Source organism: Lactuca serriola, unplaced genomic scaffold (genome assembly GCF_051521515.1).
Source record: "Lactuca serriola cultivar US96UC23 unplaced genomic scaffold, Lser_US96UC23_V15 Lser_V15_Un014, whole genome shotgun sequence".
NCBI lineage: Eukaryota > Viridiplantae > Streptophyta > Magnoliopsida > Asterales > Asteraceae > Lactuca > Lactuca serriola.
In genome coordinates this window covers 18,549-34,824 of record NW_027629680.1, presented here as the reverse complement: position 1 = coordinate 34,824, position 16,276 = coordinate 18,549, and the positions used below count along the sequence as shown (strand labels likewise).

Genomic DNA, 16,276 nt, shown 5'->3' with positions numbered 1-16,276 from the left:
AGCTATTGTTGTTCATAATTTAAGCAATATAATAATGAATTACGAGCAATTGAACATGGAATGCTACTAGAGAGCTGATTTGAGCTTAATCTCATACAGATTCCAAACACAATTGGTAATTTTCACCTGATACAATAGACAAATTTAATAATTTATTGTTCCATTAAAAATATAAACAAAATTGCCAACAAATTTAATTAAAAGAATGCTCAAAGGTATTTTAATATATATGAACTTACAATATTTTTAGATAAAGGGTAAGATGGTAACTTTACTTGGAACATGACCAAAATTGCTATAAAACATCAAAATAACCACCAAAATTGCAACAAATTCTTTTATTGTTTTGGAACAAAAATGCTTTTTTGAGGATAACTAGTCAAATCTATTTACTTTCACGGTAGACCTCACATATGAATTTGAAGTCGATAAAGTAGCCCCCAAAGTTCACATATATTTGTTCTATTATTATGTTTTCACACTGTATTAAACCTTAAACGTTGGGCTCCTTTAACTGAATGCAACATTCATTTTATTTATTTGTTTGTGTTTCTAATTTAATCAGGCTGTGGTATATATTAGACAATGTGTTTTCAAATTATATGGTTCAGGCAAAATATTTTATCCACTTGAAGCAATTCAAAGTACACAACAAAACTCACCAGTAATTAACATGGTTTAATGGAGGAGAGGAGCAATCATGAAGAGCCATGCGATGATGAACTCAAAATGATCTAAATTAAGAAACAAAATGTATAAAGTAAAGAAAAAGGTTACGCATGATACAATATATGAAAAACTTAAAACACATAAGTAGAAAGGGGGATGGGTCAAGAAAAATCCAAAATCAAAAAAACCGACAAAATATCATAAACTTAGAAATAATATAGTATCAGAAGTGACTTTATGACCCTCTTTACATCTATTGTCAATGATGATATGCCTTGTGGAGGATTACATAACATAAATGATGATGAGAAAAACATAGTTATCCTATCCTATCCTATCCAAAACCAACAGTTTTCTGTAACAAATACCAACAATACAACTTCATGTCAATCAGAGTGATTGTCTGAATAGACTGAACACCATACAAACAAACACAAAAATATGAGATTAACCCTAATCTAATCTCATAAGTTGCAGACTCATGAGAATACAATCAAACAATCAACCAAGATCACTACCATTGCAGATTCATACTAGACCATAGTCTTATCTAAATACCAAATCCAACAAAAAAAAACTCCACCTTTCACCCAAACATCCTCTTTCTATACATGAAAAACTAGAAATTTTACAAATGAAGAAAATAAATAATGAGTCAATTACATGGTTCTTACTTACTTGGACCAATGCAGATGAAAACCGAGGGATGCAACAGCATGTTGGGAGTGAGAGCAGCAGCAGAAGGTCGAGAATTAAAAAGAAAAAAAAATCTACAACTCAAATACATAGTAATCTAAATCTACAACTTGATCATGTATAAATACCAAATCCAAAGGAAATTTTGTAAATTAGCACCTCTAAACAACACTGATATCACAAAGGCCATACAAATACAAAATCCAAATAGTAATACATTAGAATAAGCATATCTCAAAAGCAAAACTATCACTGATAACATGCATTCAAGAACTACTTGCATTCCACATGATCTATGCAGCTATTCTCTTCCTCTCTTGAACTTGGCAACTCTTACCACAACTGCAACGTATATCTTATCCATGGTTTCCTCAGCAAACATGAAAAGTTTGTGTCTCCACTGCTTCTTGAACATCAGAACTCCAATAACACCCCAAAACCCTGTTCCAAAACCACTCATTATATCCACATAAAACAACCATACCTCCATCTTCTCATCAGCTGCTTTGTGTTTCTTCTTGCTTGTTGTTGTTGTTGTTGAATCTTGATGATTTGAGCAAGTGTTTTGCAATGGAGGTCCACATAGATGTTTGTTCCCAGCATATATTGATGGATCATCAGTAAGCGTCTGCAGTTGATTTCCTGTTGGAATTTGACCCGACAAGTTGTTGTGTGACAAATTCAAATGGCTCAAAAAAGTCAAAGCTGCCATGCTTGGAGGGATGCTCCCGCTCAACTTGTTTTTTGAGAAATCAAGAGTTTCCAACTTCATCATCTTTCCAATGCTCTCTGGAATACCCCCTCTCAGATGATTATTAGACAGATTCAGACCCACCAACATAGAAAGTGTAGTTAGCTCGACCGGTATTTCTCCCTCAAGTTTATTGCTTGAAAGGTCCATGTTATAAACCATTCTCCAAGTTGTTGTATATTCAAGATCAACACCTTTCATGACCTGAATCACATTCTTATCATCATCGATATCTAAAAAATGCTCAGATATCGAGTGACTCACAACCATGCCATTTAAGTTTCCTACACACGGAGGGATGGTTCCGGTTAAGTTGTTGTATGCAAGATCCAAAATTTGAAGATTTGAATTTTTGCAAAGAGATGGAGGAATTCTACCAGTGAAGTTGTTTTTGTGTAAACTCAAAACTACCAAAGATGTAAGTTTTTTCCCTATCCAATTGGGTATATTTCCATATAATTTATTGTCACCCAAATCTAAGACTCCCAAACTTTGTAGATTCCCTAATTCTGGAGGAACTTCACCAGTAAAGTTATTTTTGTTCAAATTTAACCAAAATAATGATGAAATAAGAGCAATTGAGCTAGGAATGGCACCAGAGAGCTGATTTGAGCTTATACTGATGATAACCAAACCCTGCAGATTCCCCATACAGTTGGGAATTTTCCCACTTAACATGTTTCTTGAAAGATCAAGCACTTCCAAATCTGTTCTTCTGCATAATGACCTTGGAATTGACCCACTGAAAAGGTTATATTCCAGAAGTAATAGAGGTAAAGGACAATATGCATCACCATTTCCTGCATTAGGAAGGCTTTTCAAAGATCCGCTGAGTTTGTTGTGAGAGAGATCTAAATAAGGAATGATGGGCATCTTCCGCAGCCATGTGGGCAGCGGCCCCAAAAGTGTAGCATTGGACAACTCTAACTCTTCAAGTTTCCTCAGATGTCGAAGCCACTGCGGAAATCCATTCCCGATATTGCAAGAGCTGAGACGAAGATATCTCAACTGGAATGGAGGTATCCACCCACGTGAAACATTGAATGTCAGCTTAGTGTTAGAAGAAGCATCCAAGAGCTTCAACACTGAAAGATTAGCAAAATGGGCTTCGGTAACCGCTCCTTCTAAAGAATTGTTAGAGATAGAGAGAGTACGTAGTTTGGCAAGTTGCCCAATTGAAACTGGAATGGTCCCATCCAACAAATTAGATCCTAGATCCAAATCTGTTAAAGATGCTAATTTTCCAAGGGATTCTGGAATTGAACCATTCAATTGGTTAGAAGAAAGGGCAAGTTGGGTAAGATTCCCAAGGAATTCTGGAATGGGACCAGTCAACTGGTTTTCATATAGATATAGTACTTGTAAAAATCTTAATCCTGTTACAGATTCAGGGATTGAACCAGTCAGTCCATTCTGCGATAGATCAAGGTGTCTTAAATTCGCCAGTCTTCCAAGTGTTTCTGGAATTCTACCATTTAAACTCCGACTTAATTCCAGAAACTCCAAAGCATATATGGAGCACTCTGATGCATTTTTTGGTGTGTCAATCATTTCCATAGCAAACTCATTATCTGTTACACTTAATTGTTTCAGGTGGCACTGTCTCCAGACTCCAACATCCTCAATCTGCTTAAACTTGTTAGAAGAAAGATGAAGCTCTAGAAGTTTAGGCATAATAGGAAGCGATGAATTCAGCATGGTATCTGAAAGGTCAAGGACTTCTAGGGAGCTCATGTTTGTCAATACAGATGGAAATATACCTCCAAGTGGATTATTGCTAAGATCGAGGTGCTGGATGTTAGAAAGTGTACTGTAATTAAGATGTGGAGAAGATAGATGCGTCTTATCCAGCCCACAACCTGACAAATGAAGCTCTGACAAAGAAGGGATCATGCTTAGTAGCTTTGGAAAGTTCCATGCCAATAAACTATGATTAAATCCAGAAAGACTGAGGAATGTTAGGGATGTCATGTTTTGAAGAAGGCCAGGGAGTGGACCTTTGAAAGAATTGTAGCCAAGATCGAGGTGTTTTATATTAGGAAGTATTCTACTGGAATTAAGAAAAGGACCAAGATTAACATTGGAAAGACTACAACGTGACAAACTTAACTCTTTTAAGGAGGGAATCATGTGAAGCATCATGTCCCAGTTGTGTGCTCCACTAAGATCCACTGAACTTAAGTACAGAAGCTCGAGTGACGAAAGGCCAAAAGCCCATGCCATATCATCTGCCTTCAGAAAGTTTTCAGAATCGTATGAACTGAGATCAAGAACCCTTAAATTAGAAAGATTTCCAATGTGAGGAGGAATAATACCATCAAAATTAGCATAAGAAAGATTCAGGTAACTCAGGTGTTTCAAGGATACAATAAACTCAGGGATCTGACTTCCTTGGAAATCATTCCCACTCAAGTCGAGGTATTTGAGATGCCTCAACTCTGCCAAAGAAGAACTCACCTTGTTACCAGCTAAGTAATTGTAGGAGTAGGGCCAATCTCCTTTGAGATGAAGGCCTTGAACATTTCCAGTGACACCGTCACACTGGATTCCTTCCCACAGGCAACACTCATTTCCAACCCATGATGACAACAACATTCCAGAATAATCATCAACACTGTGTTTGAAGTTGAGAAGAGCAAGTCGCTCTTGCTCAGAGCAAAGGACACTAACATTTCCAACCCCCAAACAAGTATATGTGGCTGCAAACAAAAACACACATATGAAAATGAGATGGATCCCCATTATCAACCTTAACTCAGTTTTAGTTTAGAAGAAAGTTGAAGTAGAAAGATGGGTTGTGATGAAGAAGTGATGGGTTATTATGACGAAGCAACGAGTACATTTATAAAGCCATAAATGAATATTGGAAGACTTGGAAGTCAAAGGAGAATTTGTATCCACAACCTTATATTCTTATGCTATTTTTTTTTTTTGTCTGTCAATCAAAAAAAGTGGTTTGTGGGACAAGACTATTCCACACAGCACATGGAATTCTATTTCGCCACAAATTTTTAACAAAATATGAATTGAATAAAACGCAGTATTTGACAAACAAGCATCTCCATTTTGATAAATCATAGATACATTATAAATATTTTTAAGTGATGGTTACAATTATAAACTGGGAATTTAAAATCGCAGCTAAATATGAAACTGCTAGATGGGTTGAGCAGGTCAAATGAGTGGAAGTCTAATGCTTACAAGCTTCTAATCACATTATTTAGAAATCATGTTATTATTTTGATATTATTATAAAGTCTAAATAAAAACAGTGTTCAAGATTACTAATCAATATGTTCACATTTATGATACACAAGAGGTCCATTTAGTTTTATTATTATTTTTGACATTACTTGTATCAGAACTTGGCCTCCCTAAATCACATGCAATATTCAGTTTCTTTATTTGTCTTGTGTTATTATATGAAAATAATAATTTTAATTTATCACAACAAAATTACAAGTTGCAAACTAAGCAGTATATCATTCACTACTACAGTATTCAAGTGTTTTAAAAAATGTGATGAAACAAGTTTATCCACATGCTTTTGGTCTTTGTCTATATCTACTTTTCCCCAAAATAGGCATGGAAATCAATGTTTAATTTGTATCCACAAAATTGTATTTTTTGATCATGAGCTAATACTTCCAATCTCTTGAATCACATTATTTATAAAAACTATATTATTATTTTTATAAATTAAAATACACAAACTTGTGAATTCAAAAACTATATTATTGTTTTAATATATTTAAGTCAGAAATGATACATGTACTTGGGAATTTGTTCAGAAGAAAATGATACATAAGACTTTGAAGTCAACATGGAAGTCAACAGAGAATTTGTATCCACAAACTTGTATTCTTTTGGTCCAGGTTCACTTTTAATTTTCTGTTAATCAAAATAAGTGGTTTTGGTTCAAGTTTATTCCCCATAGCACACGTAATTACTTGGTCACAAGTCTTTAACAATTTATGAATTGTAAAAAGCACAATATATATTGACAAACAAGCATTTATGTGTTTGAGAAATCAAAGATAGATTATAAATTTTTGTAAATTATTGTTCTATATTATAAAAATGATTTTTGGTTTCAACGATTTAAAAAACTAGATACAACAGAACAAGTTGTTTTTAGTATTATTTGATGTAATAATGTTAATGTGTCAAGGAAAGGAAACGTGTTTTAATTTTTGATTTTTTAGCTTGTTCCTAACAGTATGCTGGAGAAGGGTACAAGACTTGACATTGCATTTTGTGGAGTGTATATGAAAAAAAAAAAAAAAAAACTAACTTATAACCAAAATTTTACAAGTTACAAATATGATGACTAAGTTGCCCATGCATGTGATGTGATGAAACAAGCTATTGTGATGGGAGACTTGGAAGTCAATTGAAAATTTGTATCCACAAGACAAGCCTGCATGCTTATAGTCTATCTATATTTACTTTTCCATTGACCAAAATAAGACATGGAAATCAATTGTTGATTTGTATCCACAAAATTGTATTGATTTGGTCATGGGCTATTTTTCTTTTTAATTCTCTCAATCAAAGAAAGTGATTTTTGGCTAAATCAATTCCCCATGTCACACGTAAATGCATTTGCCCACAAAAACAATATATATGATGGTTTTAAGACTTGTCATAATTAAAGATTATAAACTTGATTTTGAAATTTAATGATTTACAGAAATACCTAAAATATATTTTTTTTAATTTTAAAACTTATTCAAAGTGTAATCTAATACTTACAATCTCCTGAATCACATTATTTTAAAACTATATTGTTATTTTTATGTATTAAAGTCAGGAATGATATAGGAACTTGTGAATTTAAAAAACTACATTAAATGATACATGAACTTGTGAATATGTTACCTCACATATGATTCTTAAAGTCCACAAAGTAGCCCCCAAAGTTTATGTTATATCTCTGACACTTGGGTTCCCTAAATTACAGGAAACATTCGGTTTGTTTATTTGATTATTTTATTAAAGTGTGGTGTATACAAGACATGGTGTTTTTCAACTATTACAAGGTTCACATAGATAACTCACCCACTCGAGTTAGAAAAAACTGACCTGTAACATGGTTATGAGTATAATATATGATGCATCTTCAATGACCTAAAGAAACAAATCAAATAAAGTAAAGGGCAAGGTTAGTCCTTATCTATATATACAATAAAACCCTCAAAACACATAATAAAATTAAAGAGGGGTTACCCTGCAAGAAACAAGTAAAATTAAAGAAACAAGGAAAGCATCATAACACAAGAGGTAATGAATACATAAAATCTTTTTCATGCTCTGTGGGTTCAACCAACATTAATATAATGATAAAAAAAACCTACAAAATGAGAATGTTTTGGATAGCTAAAATGCATGTATAACCTACATTAAAGTAAGTAATTAACAACATGTAGAACTTTTGAAAGCCCACTAGTCAGCAGATTTAAAAAGAATAATAATATCTTGCAAGAAATTACCTTTCCAATTAAAATGGATTTTGCATTCTTGAAGCTATGACCAAATCTTTGACATTCGCCAGATGCCTATTTGCAATGTTTTCACCTGATAAATTAATTGACAAATTTAATTTGTTGCTCTGTTTTATAATATAAGCTACTTAATTAATAAAACAAAAAGAATACTCAAAGACATTCCAATAAAGACTTATGATTGTAGACTAATCCATCTGAAAGTGTATCTCAATTCAAGCCCGATCCCTTTCCTAAACCAAATTGAAACTTAATGTATGTACTACAGAGGCATTGTCTAGGTATTGAATTCAATCTCATCTCGAGCAGCAACATTATAATTATATACGGCATTTCTACTAATTGATGCTATTCTTTTTATTCTCTTGTCTTACATTCTAGATATGTTTACATTTTGGTAACTAATAGTGTTATAGGAATACAACATTGAATGAAGAGCTACCTTGAAAGTTTTCATTCAACGACTTTGAAGTCAAGACAAAACTATATAAGCAAGTTCAATTTCAAACATATATACCCCTCACTAAATAGTACATACACTCTTGCCATAACTATAAAGTATAAAGTATAAACAATCCCCAGTTGTCCTTCTTAATTAAGCTAGAAGTAGTATACCATATATCCTAAATTTGCATAATATTCCACAATTCAATACTAAGTTGGTTGTTTTTAACAATACTCTACTATATAGTATATACATATACCAGAAGAAAAGTAAACAAATTAGTCAAACAGAAGTCAAAGCTGGAGTCCAAAGTCAACAGAAGTAAGTTGTTAGAATGTAGCTCATGGGTTAGTTACACAGCCATACAGTTACTAGTCTGACTACATATAGAGAGATTGGAGAAGAGATTAGATCATTCTTGAATTATATTTATAGTCATCAAAATAAACATTTTGTCTAGTAATCGGGATGTATATATAAGTAATATGTAACATCAATATTAATTAATTAATTATATATCAGTTTATAAAATACCCAACAAGTATGCCTCAACCCACTTTCCTATCAGCAGTCATCAATATCTGATAATAATATATTACAAGGTCGTATAGCCCCTCCAATATGTTCCCTATGTAATCAAAACCTTGTTCCAGCTATCATTTGGTTGATTTTTTACTTGATTTAACATCATTCCATAGTTTTAGCATATCTATATATATATATATATATATATATATATATATATATATATATATATATATATATATATATATATATATATATATATATATAATATTTTCATTTTTATTAACTAACATTATCTAATTCAATTTAATCACCATTCCCCAATTTAACCCAGAATTGACAAAATTAGGTCACTAAACACTATCTCAAGTCTCAACTCAGCTTTCTTCTAACTTAGTTCTATGTCTTGTTTTAGCTAAAATCCCAACAAATGATCATCTTACAACCATTACTTTAACACAACGTAAAAAAATCCAAATTAAAGCTTGACCACAGAAAAGTCAAATCTGTCAAATTAAATATTTAAGTCAATGCCGTTATATAATATTCTTCCAATAATTCAAGTTTCTAGTGACGTTTTAAGATACAAATCTTTACCAAACTGTGAATGCATCACAAAAACTCCAACAATTTCACAATCTTTACTAGGGTTTAGATGTTACCTTCACAATTTGGTTTCAAAACTGAAATTGGAGAGTTATGCGGTCGTTTCTGATCATCCCGGCCACCAATGACCTCTGCCGGCCGCCGCCGCAACCACTGCCATCTGCAGCCACCCACGGCGGCGCTGCTGGCTCCATCGATCCCAACAGCTATTTGCTGTTGCCTTGCGTTTTTTTTCCTGCTTGTCTATCTCTTTTCTCGAAATAACCCTTTTATTTTATTTTTTATTAAAGGCAAAACTAGATTATAACCCGCGCATTAAACGCGGGAAACGCATAAATAAAATATAAATGTATATAGATATTGCAGAATAATTATAAAAAAATTAAGATTATTGATATTATTGAAATGTGTATAAAATACACTGAAGTTGGTAATATATATAATCGTTGAAGGACCTCTTTATAGACAATATTTTTTGTTTTATTAGTTGAACGACCTTCATCGCCACAAAGTACCTTCAAACCTTTTTTACCTGTGACACCGGAAACAGCAACATATAGTTAACAATGCGCAAAACGGGTCTACGCAAGTATAATCCAACGTTTGACAATGTACTTTCAAAATACATTGTTATTTTATGGTTATATTGCGAAATAGAATTTTTTTATTTTAAAAATAGCAACTTATTTATGTTTATTTGAAATGAACCACATAACCCCCTCCTCCCCACCCACCCACCCCCCCCCCCCCCCACCACACACACACACACATACAATATTAAATATAAAAAAAAAAAAAAAAAAAACTCTAACAAAGAAATATAAAAACATTTATGCTTCCTCAATTTAGATATTGCCCATAACTCATTAAAAATGTCAAAATACATAATTGGCACAGAACTTAATTGTTATTATGAGACGAATTAAACAATTTAAACAAATGATGATTTTTTACTTTTATTTTATGACAATGATAAAATAATTGAAAAATGAATGCTTACTTCAAGACATTTGCGGACGTTTGAGTAAAGTCTATGGTCTTAACTACTGAGTATTCATATCTTTCACATATATCTATTAAATGGTTATTCAAAATGAATTAAAAGTTCATTGCTATTTCTTGCCAATTTAGAAGTATGTTTCAACCACTTTTGCATCAGATAAAAAAACATATAGGTTCTTTTAGTATTACTGCAATCCTACTTTCATATAAAATTACTTTTTCAAATCAGACCAAACTCGGTGTTTTTAAGCATTATTATCATCCTATATTATACATTCTTGATAGTTTTTAAAAGTTAGTTGCAATTTCTCATTTCTTGATACTAATCGGGTTTAAATTTTGAAGCCAAAAACTATAAATAATGGAATTAAATTATGAACAATATTAATTAGGGTTAATGATGACATAAATCGTCAAAAGGTGTCTTGAAGGAGATGCTTGCTTTAGTTTGTAGAGATTTGTGTGAAGCCAAAACAGAGGTGTGATGATTGGAGATGCAAGGAAGAGGCAATACGCAAATTCTAAGAATCCATGAGAAAAAGGAACCACCTTATGGTGCTACATTTTGTTATGAACACACAAAACATCAACTAAAGCACAACCATTGACATGAAGAAGAAGAAGAGGATTAGGGAATTCTGGTTTAAGAGAAAAATAGAGGAGAAAGATGGAGGCGGTTATTCATGTTTTTGGCCAGATTTATGGAGAAACCGATGTCTCATATATAAATAGAATGATATGCTTTAATTGATAACATAATTGTTGAATTTAAAGATTCTACAATTAAATGTAATTATGCTTGAATTGTGAAATATATTTTCGAAAATATGAATAGATTCTATAATTAAATATGAGTAGATTCTCTAATTAAGGATTCCATAATTTAATGTAATTGTGTATGAAATGTAATTGGTAAATTTAAAGATTCTATAATTAGATGTTTGAGTTCTATTTTGAGAAGATGATGTCATCAATTTGATCTAATGGTGAAAATCATATTATTGAAATACAATCAATGGTCTTGATTGCTTCATTGGTGAATTAAAGGTTCTCTTTTAATAATATTTAGAAATTAATGGTTTCCTAATAAAAATGGATTTTATATAAATGGTTTGCTAATATAAACAGATTTATATTAATGGTTGATATTTAATGTCTTAATTGAAATGGTTTTCAGTAATATGTTTTTAAAGTTGACTATTTTAAAACCTTTATAACCGAAAATTCAAGATTTAAAATAGGGGAAATTTATTAAAATTAAATACATTCTATTTCAATGGATTTAAGTTAATTTTGTTTGACAATTGGAAAGCTTTTATTAGAATTAAATACATTACATTTAGGGAAGATGATGTCACCAATTTGATCTAAGGGTGGAAAACATAAGTTTGAAATGCAATCAATGACCTAGATTGTTTCAGATGATATCATAAGATTTTTGTTTTAATATATATTAAAGATAACATAATTATTGATATGCTTATTTAATGAGTTTTTTTTTAAAGAAAAAACTAATCAGGTTTAAATTTTGAAGCCAAAAACTATAAATAATGGAATTAAATTATGAACAATATTAATTAGGGTTAATGATGACATAGATCGTCAAAAGATGTCTTGAAGGAGATGCTTGCTTTAGTTTGTAGAGATTTGTGTGAAGCCAAAACAGAGGTGTGATAATTGGAGATGCAAGGAAGAGGCAATATGCAAATTCTAAGAATCCATGAGAAAAAGGAACCACCTTATGGTGCTACATTTTGTTATGAACACACAAAACATCAACTAAAGCACAACCATTGACATGAAGAAGAAGAAGAGGATTAGGGAATTCTGGTTTAAGAGAAAAATAGAGGAGAAAGATGGAGGCGGTTATTCATGTTTTTGGCCAGATTTATGGAGAAACCGATGTCTCATATATAAATAGAATGATATGCTTTAATTGATAACATAATTGTTGAATTTAAAGATTCTACAATTAAATGTAATTATGCTTGAATTGTGAAATATATTTTCGAAAGTATGAATAGATTCTATAATTAAATATGAGTAGATTCTATAATTAAGGATTCCATAATTTAATGTAATTGTGTTTGAAATGTAATTGGTAAATTTAAAGATTCTATAATTAGATGTTTGAATTCTATTTTGAGAAGATGATGTCATCAATTTGATCTAATGGTGAAAATCCTATGATTGAAATACAATCAAGGGCCTTGATTGCTTCATTGGTAAATTAAAAGGTTCTCTTTTAATAATATTTAGAGATTGCTAAAACGGACTATGTTAAAATTAATCGGTGGTTTTGAATTATAGATATAACAAATTTTCTAATCCCTTTGCAGAAAATAGCTAAAAATAACCTATAATTATAAAAACTAGACGAATTCTCGTGCGTTGCGCAGCGAAGATTAAAAATATATTGTTAAAATATTAAAAGATATATGTTTAAAATGGTTATGTTATTGACATTAACTTTGAGATAATATTTTTACACTAATATATATATATATATATATATATATATATATATATATATATATATATATATATATAATTATTTTGAACAATAATATTAATTGACATCAACCCACATTCCTTATTAATATAATTAAATATAATTATCTATTTAGTATTATTTTTAACAATTATTATTATTGATTAATTATATTTTTACTTATGCGATCATTTTTTAATTTCAATAATGATGTTCATTTAAAATACAATTTATTTATAGCTAAATGTAGTTTATAATTTGATGTTATTATCATTTAAATTTGTTATTCCTTAATTTTAAACCACTTATTATTAATAATAAGTTAAATAAGACTTTTAAGAAACACTTAATATTATTATTAAAATTTGAAACATACACTAAATAATAAAGTGATAAGATAGACAATTTGCATTTCAAAAAAGACTTGCATGGATAATATGACATATCCATGTAATTTGATTTTATTATTTATAATCGTTGCTTATTATATATTTAAAACAAATCTTATATAAACATCCAACCTAAATATTCATCTTCAAGTTTTCTTTCTTCGCCACGTAAACAAACTTTTGTTATAAAGCCAAAAATGGAATAAAAGATACACTTAATTGTATGATCATGATATTTTGTATTTTGATTGGGGCTTGTACAAAACATGCATGAGCATATATTATTAATTTATCTTTTGTTTGGCATTGATGTAACATTTGAATAAGGAAAATAAGAGTTTGGGTAATTCAAATAAGATAGGTTCAAATCCAACGTATCAAACGGATTACCCATTTACTAAAGTCTAAAACCCAAAAACTCAAACATGTTCTAATACCATACAAATGCATGAGGTTTTAGCAAATTATTATCTCATATGAATTACTATTGATTATGTGTGATTAATTATTAAGAAGGTGAAAAGGTTTGGGGGTTTCAAATGCATGAGGTTTTAGCAAATTATTGTAGGGGGTTTCAAATGCATGAGATTCAAGGGAAAATGCAAGCTTTATAAGTATGTAAGATAGCCACTAAAATCGCAGATGGATTAGGGTAATCTGCGATTTTGTCTTCTCATCTGCGAATGTATAAGCGCTTAAAGCATAGGCGTGCATTGTAAGTTGTATGTTCGTAGATTAACCCTGTCCATCTGCGACCATTTGGAATTTTCTCTTTTTAAGAATACAAATTCCTAAATTTTTTTTAGAACCCTCATTTTTCTTCACTTTTGTTTGGGAAACTCTCTCAAGTCTCTCAGAGGAAGCTATAGACGATCGTATGTACTCTCCTGAAAACATGGTAAGATATTTACTATTTTGGTGTTATAATCATCATTTATCATGTTTAGGGTATGTTTGTTTACAACTTATTCATAAAAAGTAAGAAAAAAAAACATAAATCGAAGGTGTTGCCTTTCTGATTTTCGTAGATGTATAAGTTATATCCGATATTTAGAGCATTTCATAAGTAGCATTGTGGTTTTGATGCGTCGGTAGCCTTGGTATTGTTAGTATATTGCAGATATGTGATTGTACAAGTACATGATGCATAAATCGTGCATTGTGAGGCTGTATATTTGGTTTTCATGCATTATATTTGTAGTAAACAGATTTTCTGATGCATCTTCAAGTTGTACATTTGCCATTTGTAAGGCTATACAGTTGGTTTTCATAATTTATATTTGTAGCCAAATGATTTTTAATGCAAGTGCAAGTATTATGTGAATATGTTAGACAATTGTGATATAAATATGATTTATGTTATAAAACTTATTTACGATGCATCTTAAGGTTGTACCTTAGCATTTCATAGTATGTTATTGCAAGTGAATTGTCATATGTATATGTTTTTTTGATAGTTTTGTGAATTTTTAGTATAGTTAGAAATCCATTAACTAACTCTTTTAAGTTCTTATTCTAGATTCTTAATACATGATGTGATAAGATTACATTTTGATGTTTTATAGAATTGAAGAAAAGAGAGGAAGCTTAAGGGAAGACGTGAGCTGAATCTAATCGTGAAGAAATGGATTTCGATTGCATTGCTTGAAGATTAGAATTTTGAGCTACTACTTGGAGTTAGAATAGATTGCTATGAAATATGTATTAACATAGTTTTCAATTGAATTGCATTGTAAGGACAAATTTTTCCGCAATAAAATAAATTTTGATTTTATATTATTTATTTATCCTTGCAATGGCGTGTATGAAAAATTGATGTTTGAATGTTTCAGTTATTAGAAATAATGGATTATGTTATTTGTGGAAATGTCAAGAATTTACCAAATAGGGAGAGTTTCTCATCGCCCAAGTTTCAATTGGACAGAAACTTGGAATCATGCAACTTGGTTGCATGATTAATGAGAAATTTCATAATTGGAAATTAGACTAATTCGTTGACAAAGTGTCAAGTGAAGGACTATGAGATCAAGTACACAAAGTTGTATGTTGATCAAGTCCACCACAAGAGTGACAAAGATATTCGTCATGATTTACTAAAGGTTTAGTAAATATGATTATACTTATAAGATTAAGTGTAATTCTGAATTGATTGAAAGATTTTCAATCAATAGCAGAACGGATAAGAAGAATCAAGTAGGCAGAAAGATAAAAGTTTCTCTATTCTAAGAAGAAGGGAGAGTACCTTTTATTATGTTTTATGATAGGTCTTTATGATTAAGAACCGTATCTCAATTGATCCTCTATATGAATCTTAGTACAATTGTATGTCTGAGAAGAGGAATCAAGAATTGAAGAAATGGTTAAATCAAGAAGTCAATCATACTTCGTTCCAAAAACAAGTCTTAGAGTTAAGATTATGACATTGTGTGACAAGTCTTAAGAAGGTTTATAACATTCATCAAATGTGGAATTTGAAAAGGTTTTCTTATTCTTGCACATTTGAAATTGGAAAGTTGTGATGTCTTGGAGAAGACAAAGACCAACTAGGACCAATTTTGTGAAGTGTTTTGTCTTGATAAAAGCTACACTAACTCTTGAATATTTGTTTGTCGAGAAATGTTTATTGACAAGAGAATCTTATATGTCAAGGAGTCAGTGGGAGTCTCAATGGTCTTGAAAGGTCTCAAGAACAAATCAAGAATAAACCTTATCAATCATCACTAGCACACAATTTGAGGTTTATAACCTATCGTGTTGACATTATTTTGTTTCTATGCCATTCCAATTGAGTTAATTATGCATGTGAGTTCTATAAGTTCTCAATTGAACGCATAAAAGGCAAGCACCTTGATCAATGAAAAGTACATTAATAGGAAAGGGTGAGCTGCTTAACTACTTGGAAGACATGGTGGGCACTCGTGTTACCATAAGGCAAGAAATCAAGATTGAGAAAGTTCGGTTCATATGAGTTTGGATTTGCGCAAACTTTGGTTTTGACAAATTCGCATGGATAGGAACATATACACCATTAAAATCTAAGTGTCATAAGATTCCCTCCTTCATGAAAATGACTGTGAGGAAATGCTTTCACTAAGAGAGATTTTAAGAAGATAGTGATTGTGAAAATTGCATTCTTAAATTCGATTATGGTTACGGTATCCCTTTCCATGATTCGAATTGTGACATTTGGCAATTAGT

The 16,276-nt window shown here is 31.0% G+C and overlaps 1 protein-coding gene across 3 annotated transcripts; it reads right to left on the bottom strand.

The window, feature by feature from the left end:
* Positions 1–1,159: 1,159 nt before the first annotated feature.
* LOC145077752 (uncharacterized) lies at positions 1,160–9,434 on the bottom strand. Of its 3 annotated transcripts, XM_079023020.1 has the most exons (5): positions 9,253–9,434; positions 7,609–7,693; positions 7,202–7,246; positions 6,998–7,068; positions 1,160–4,815 (listed from the first exon to the last, which is right to left on the bottom strand). In XM_079023020.1, the coding sequence occupies exon 5, from the start codon at positions 4,709–4,711 to the stop codon at positions 1,667–1,669; it is 3,045 nt and encodes a 1,014-aa protein (XP_078879146.1). In that variant the 5' UTR covers positions 4,712–4,815; positions 6,998–7,068; positions 7,202–7,246; positions 7,609–7,693; positions 9,253–9,434; the 3' UTR covers positions 1,160–1,666. The 3 variants fall into 3 exon arrangements, with proteins under 3 accessions (XP_078879146.1, XP_078879147.1, XP_078879145.1); XM_079023021.1 differs by lacking the exon at positions 6,998–7,068; XM_079023019.1 differs by lacking the exons at positions 6,998–7,068; positions 7,202–7,246; positions 7,609–7,693; positions 9,253–9,434 and having other exon boundaries at positions 1,160–5,176.
* Positions 9,435–16,276: the final 6,842 nt, after the last annotated feature.

Bases quoted from the DNA above. Each gene is read 5' to 3' on its own strand.
- LOC145077752 (XM_079023019.1), bottom strand. From the start codon at position 4,858: ATGGGGATCCATCTCATTTTCATATGTGTGTTTTTGTTTGCAGCCACA.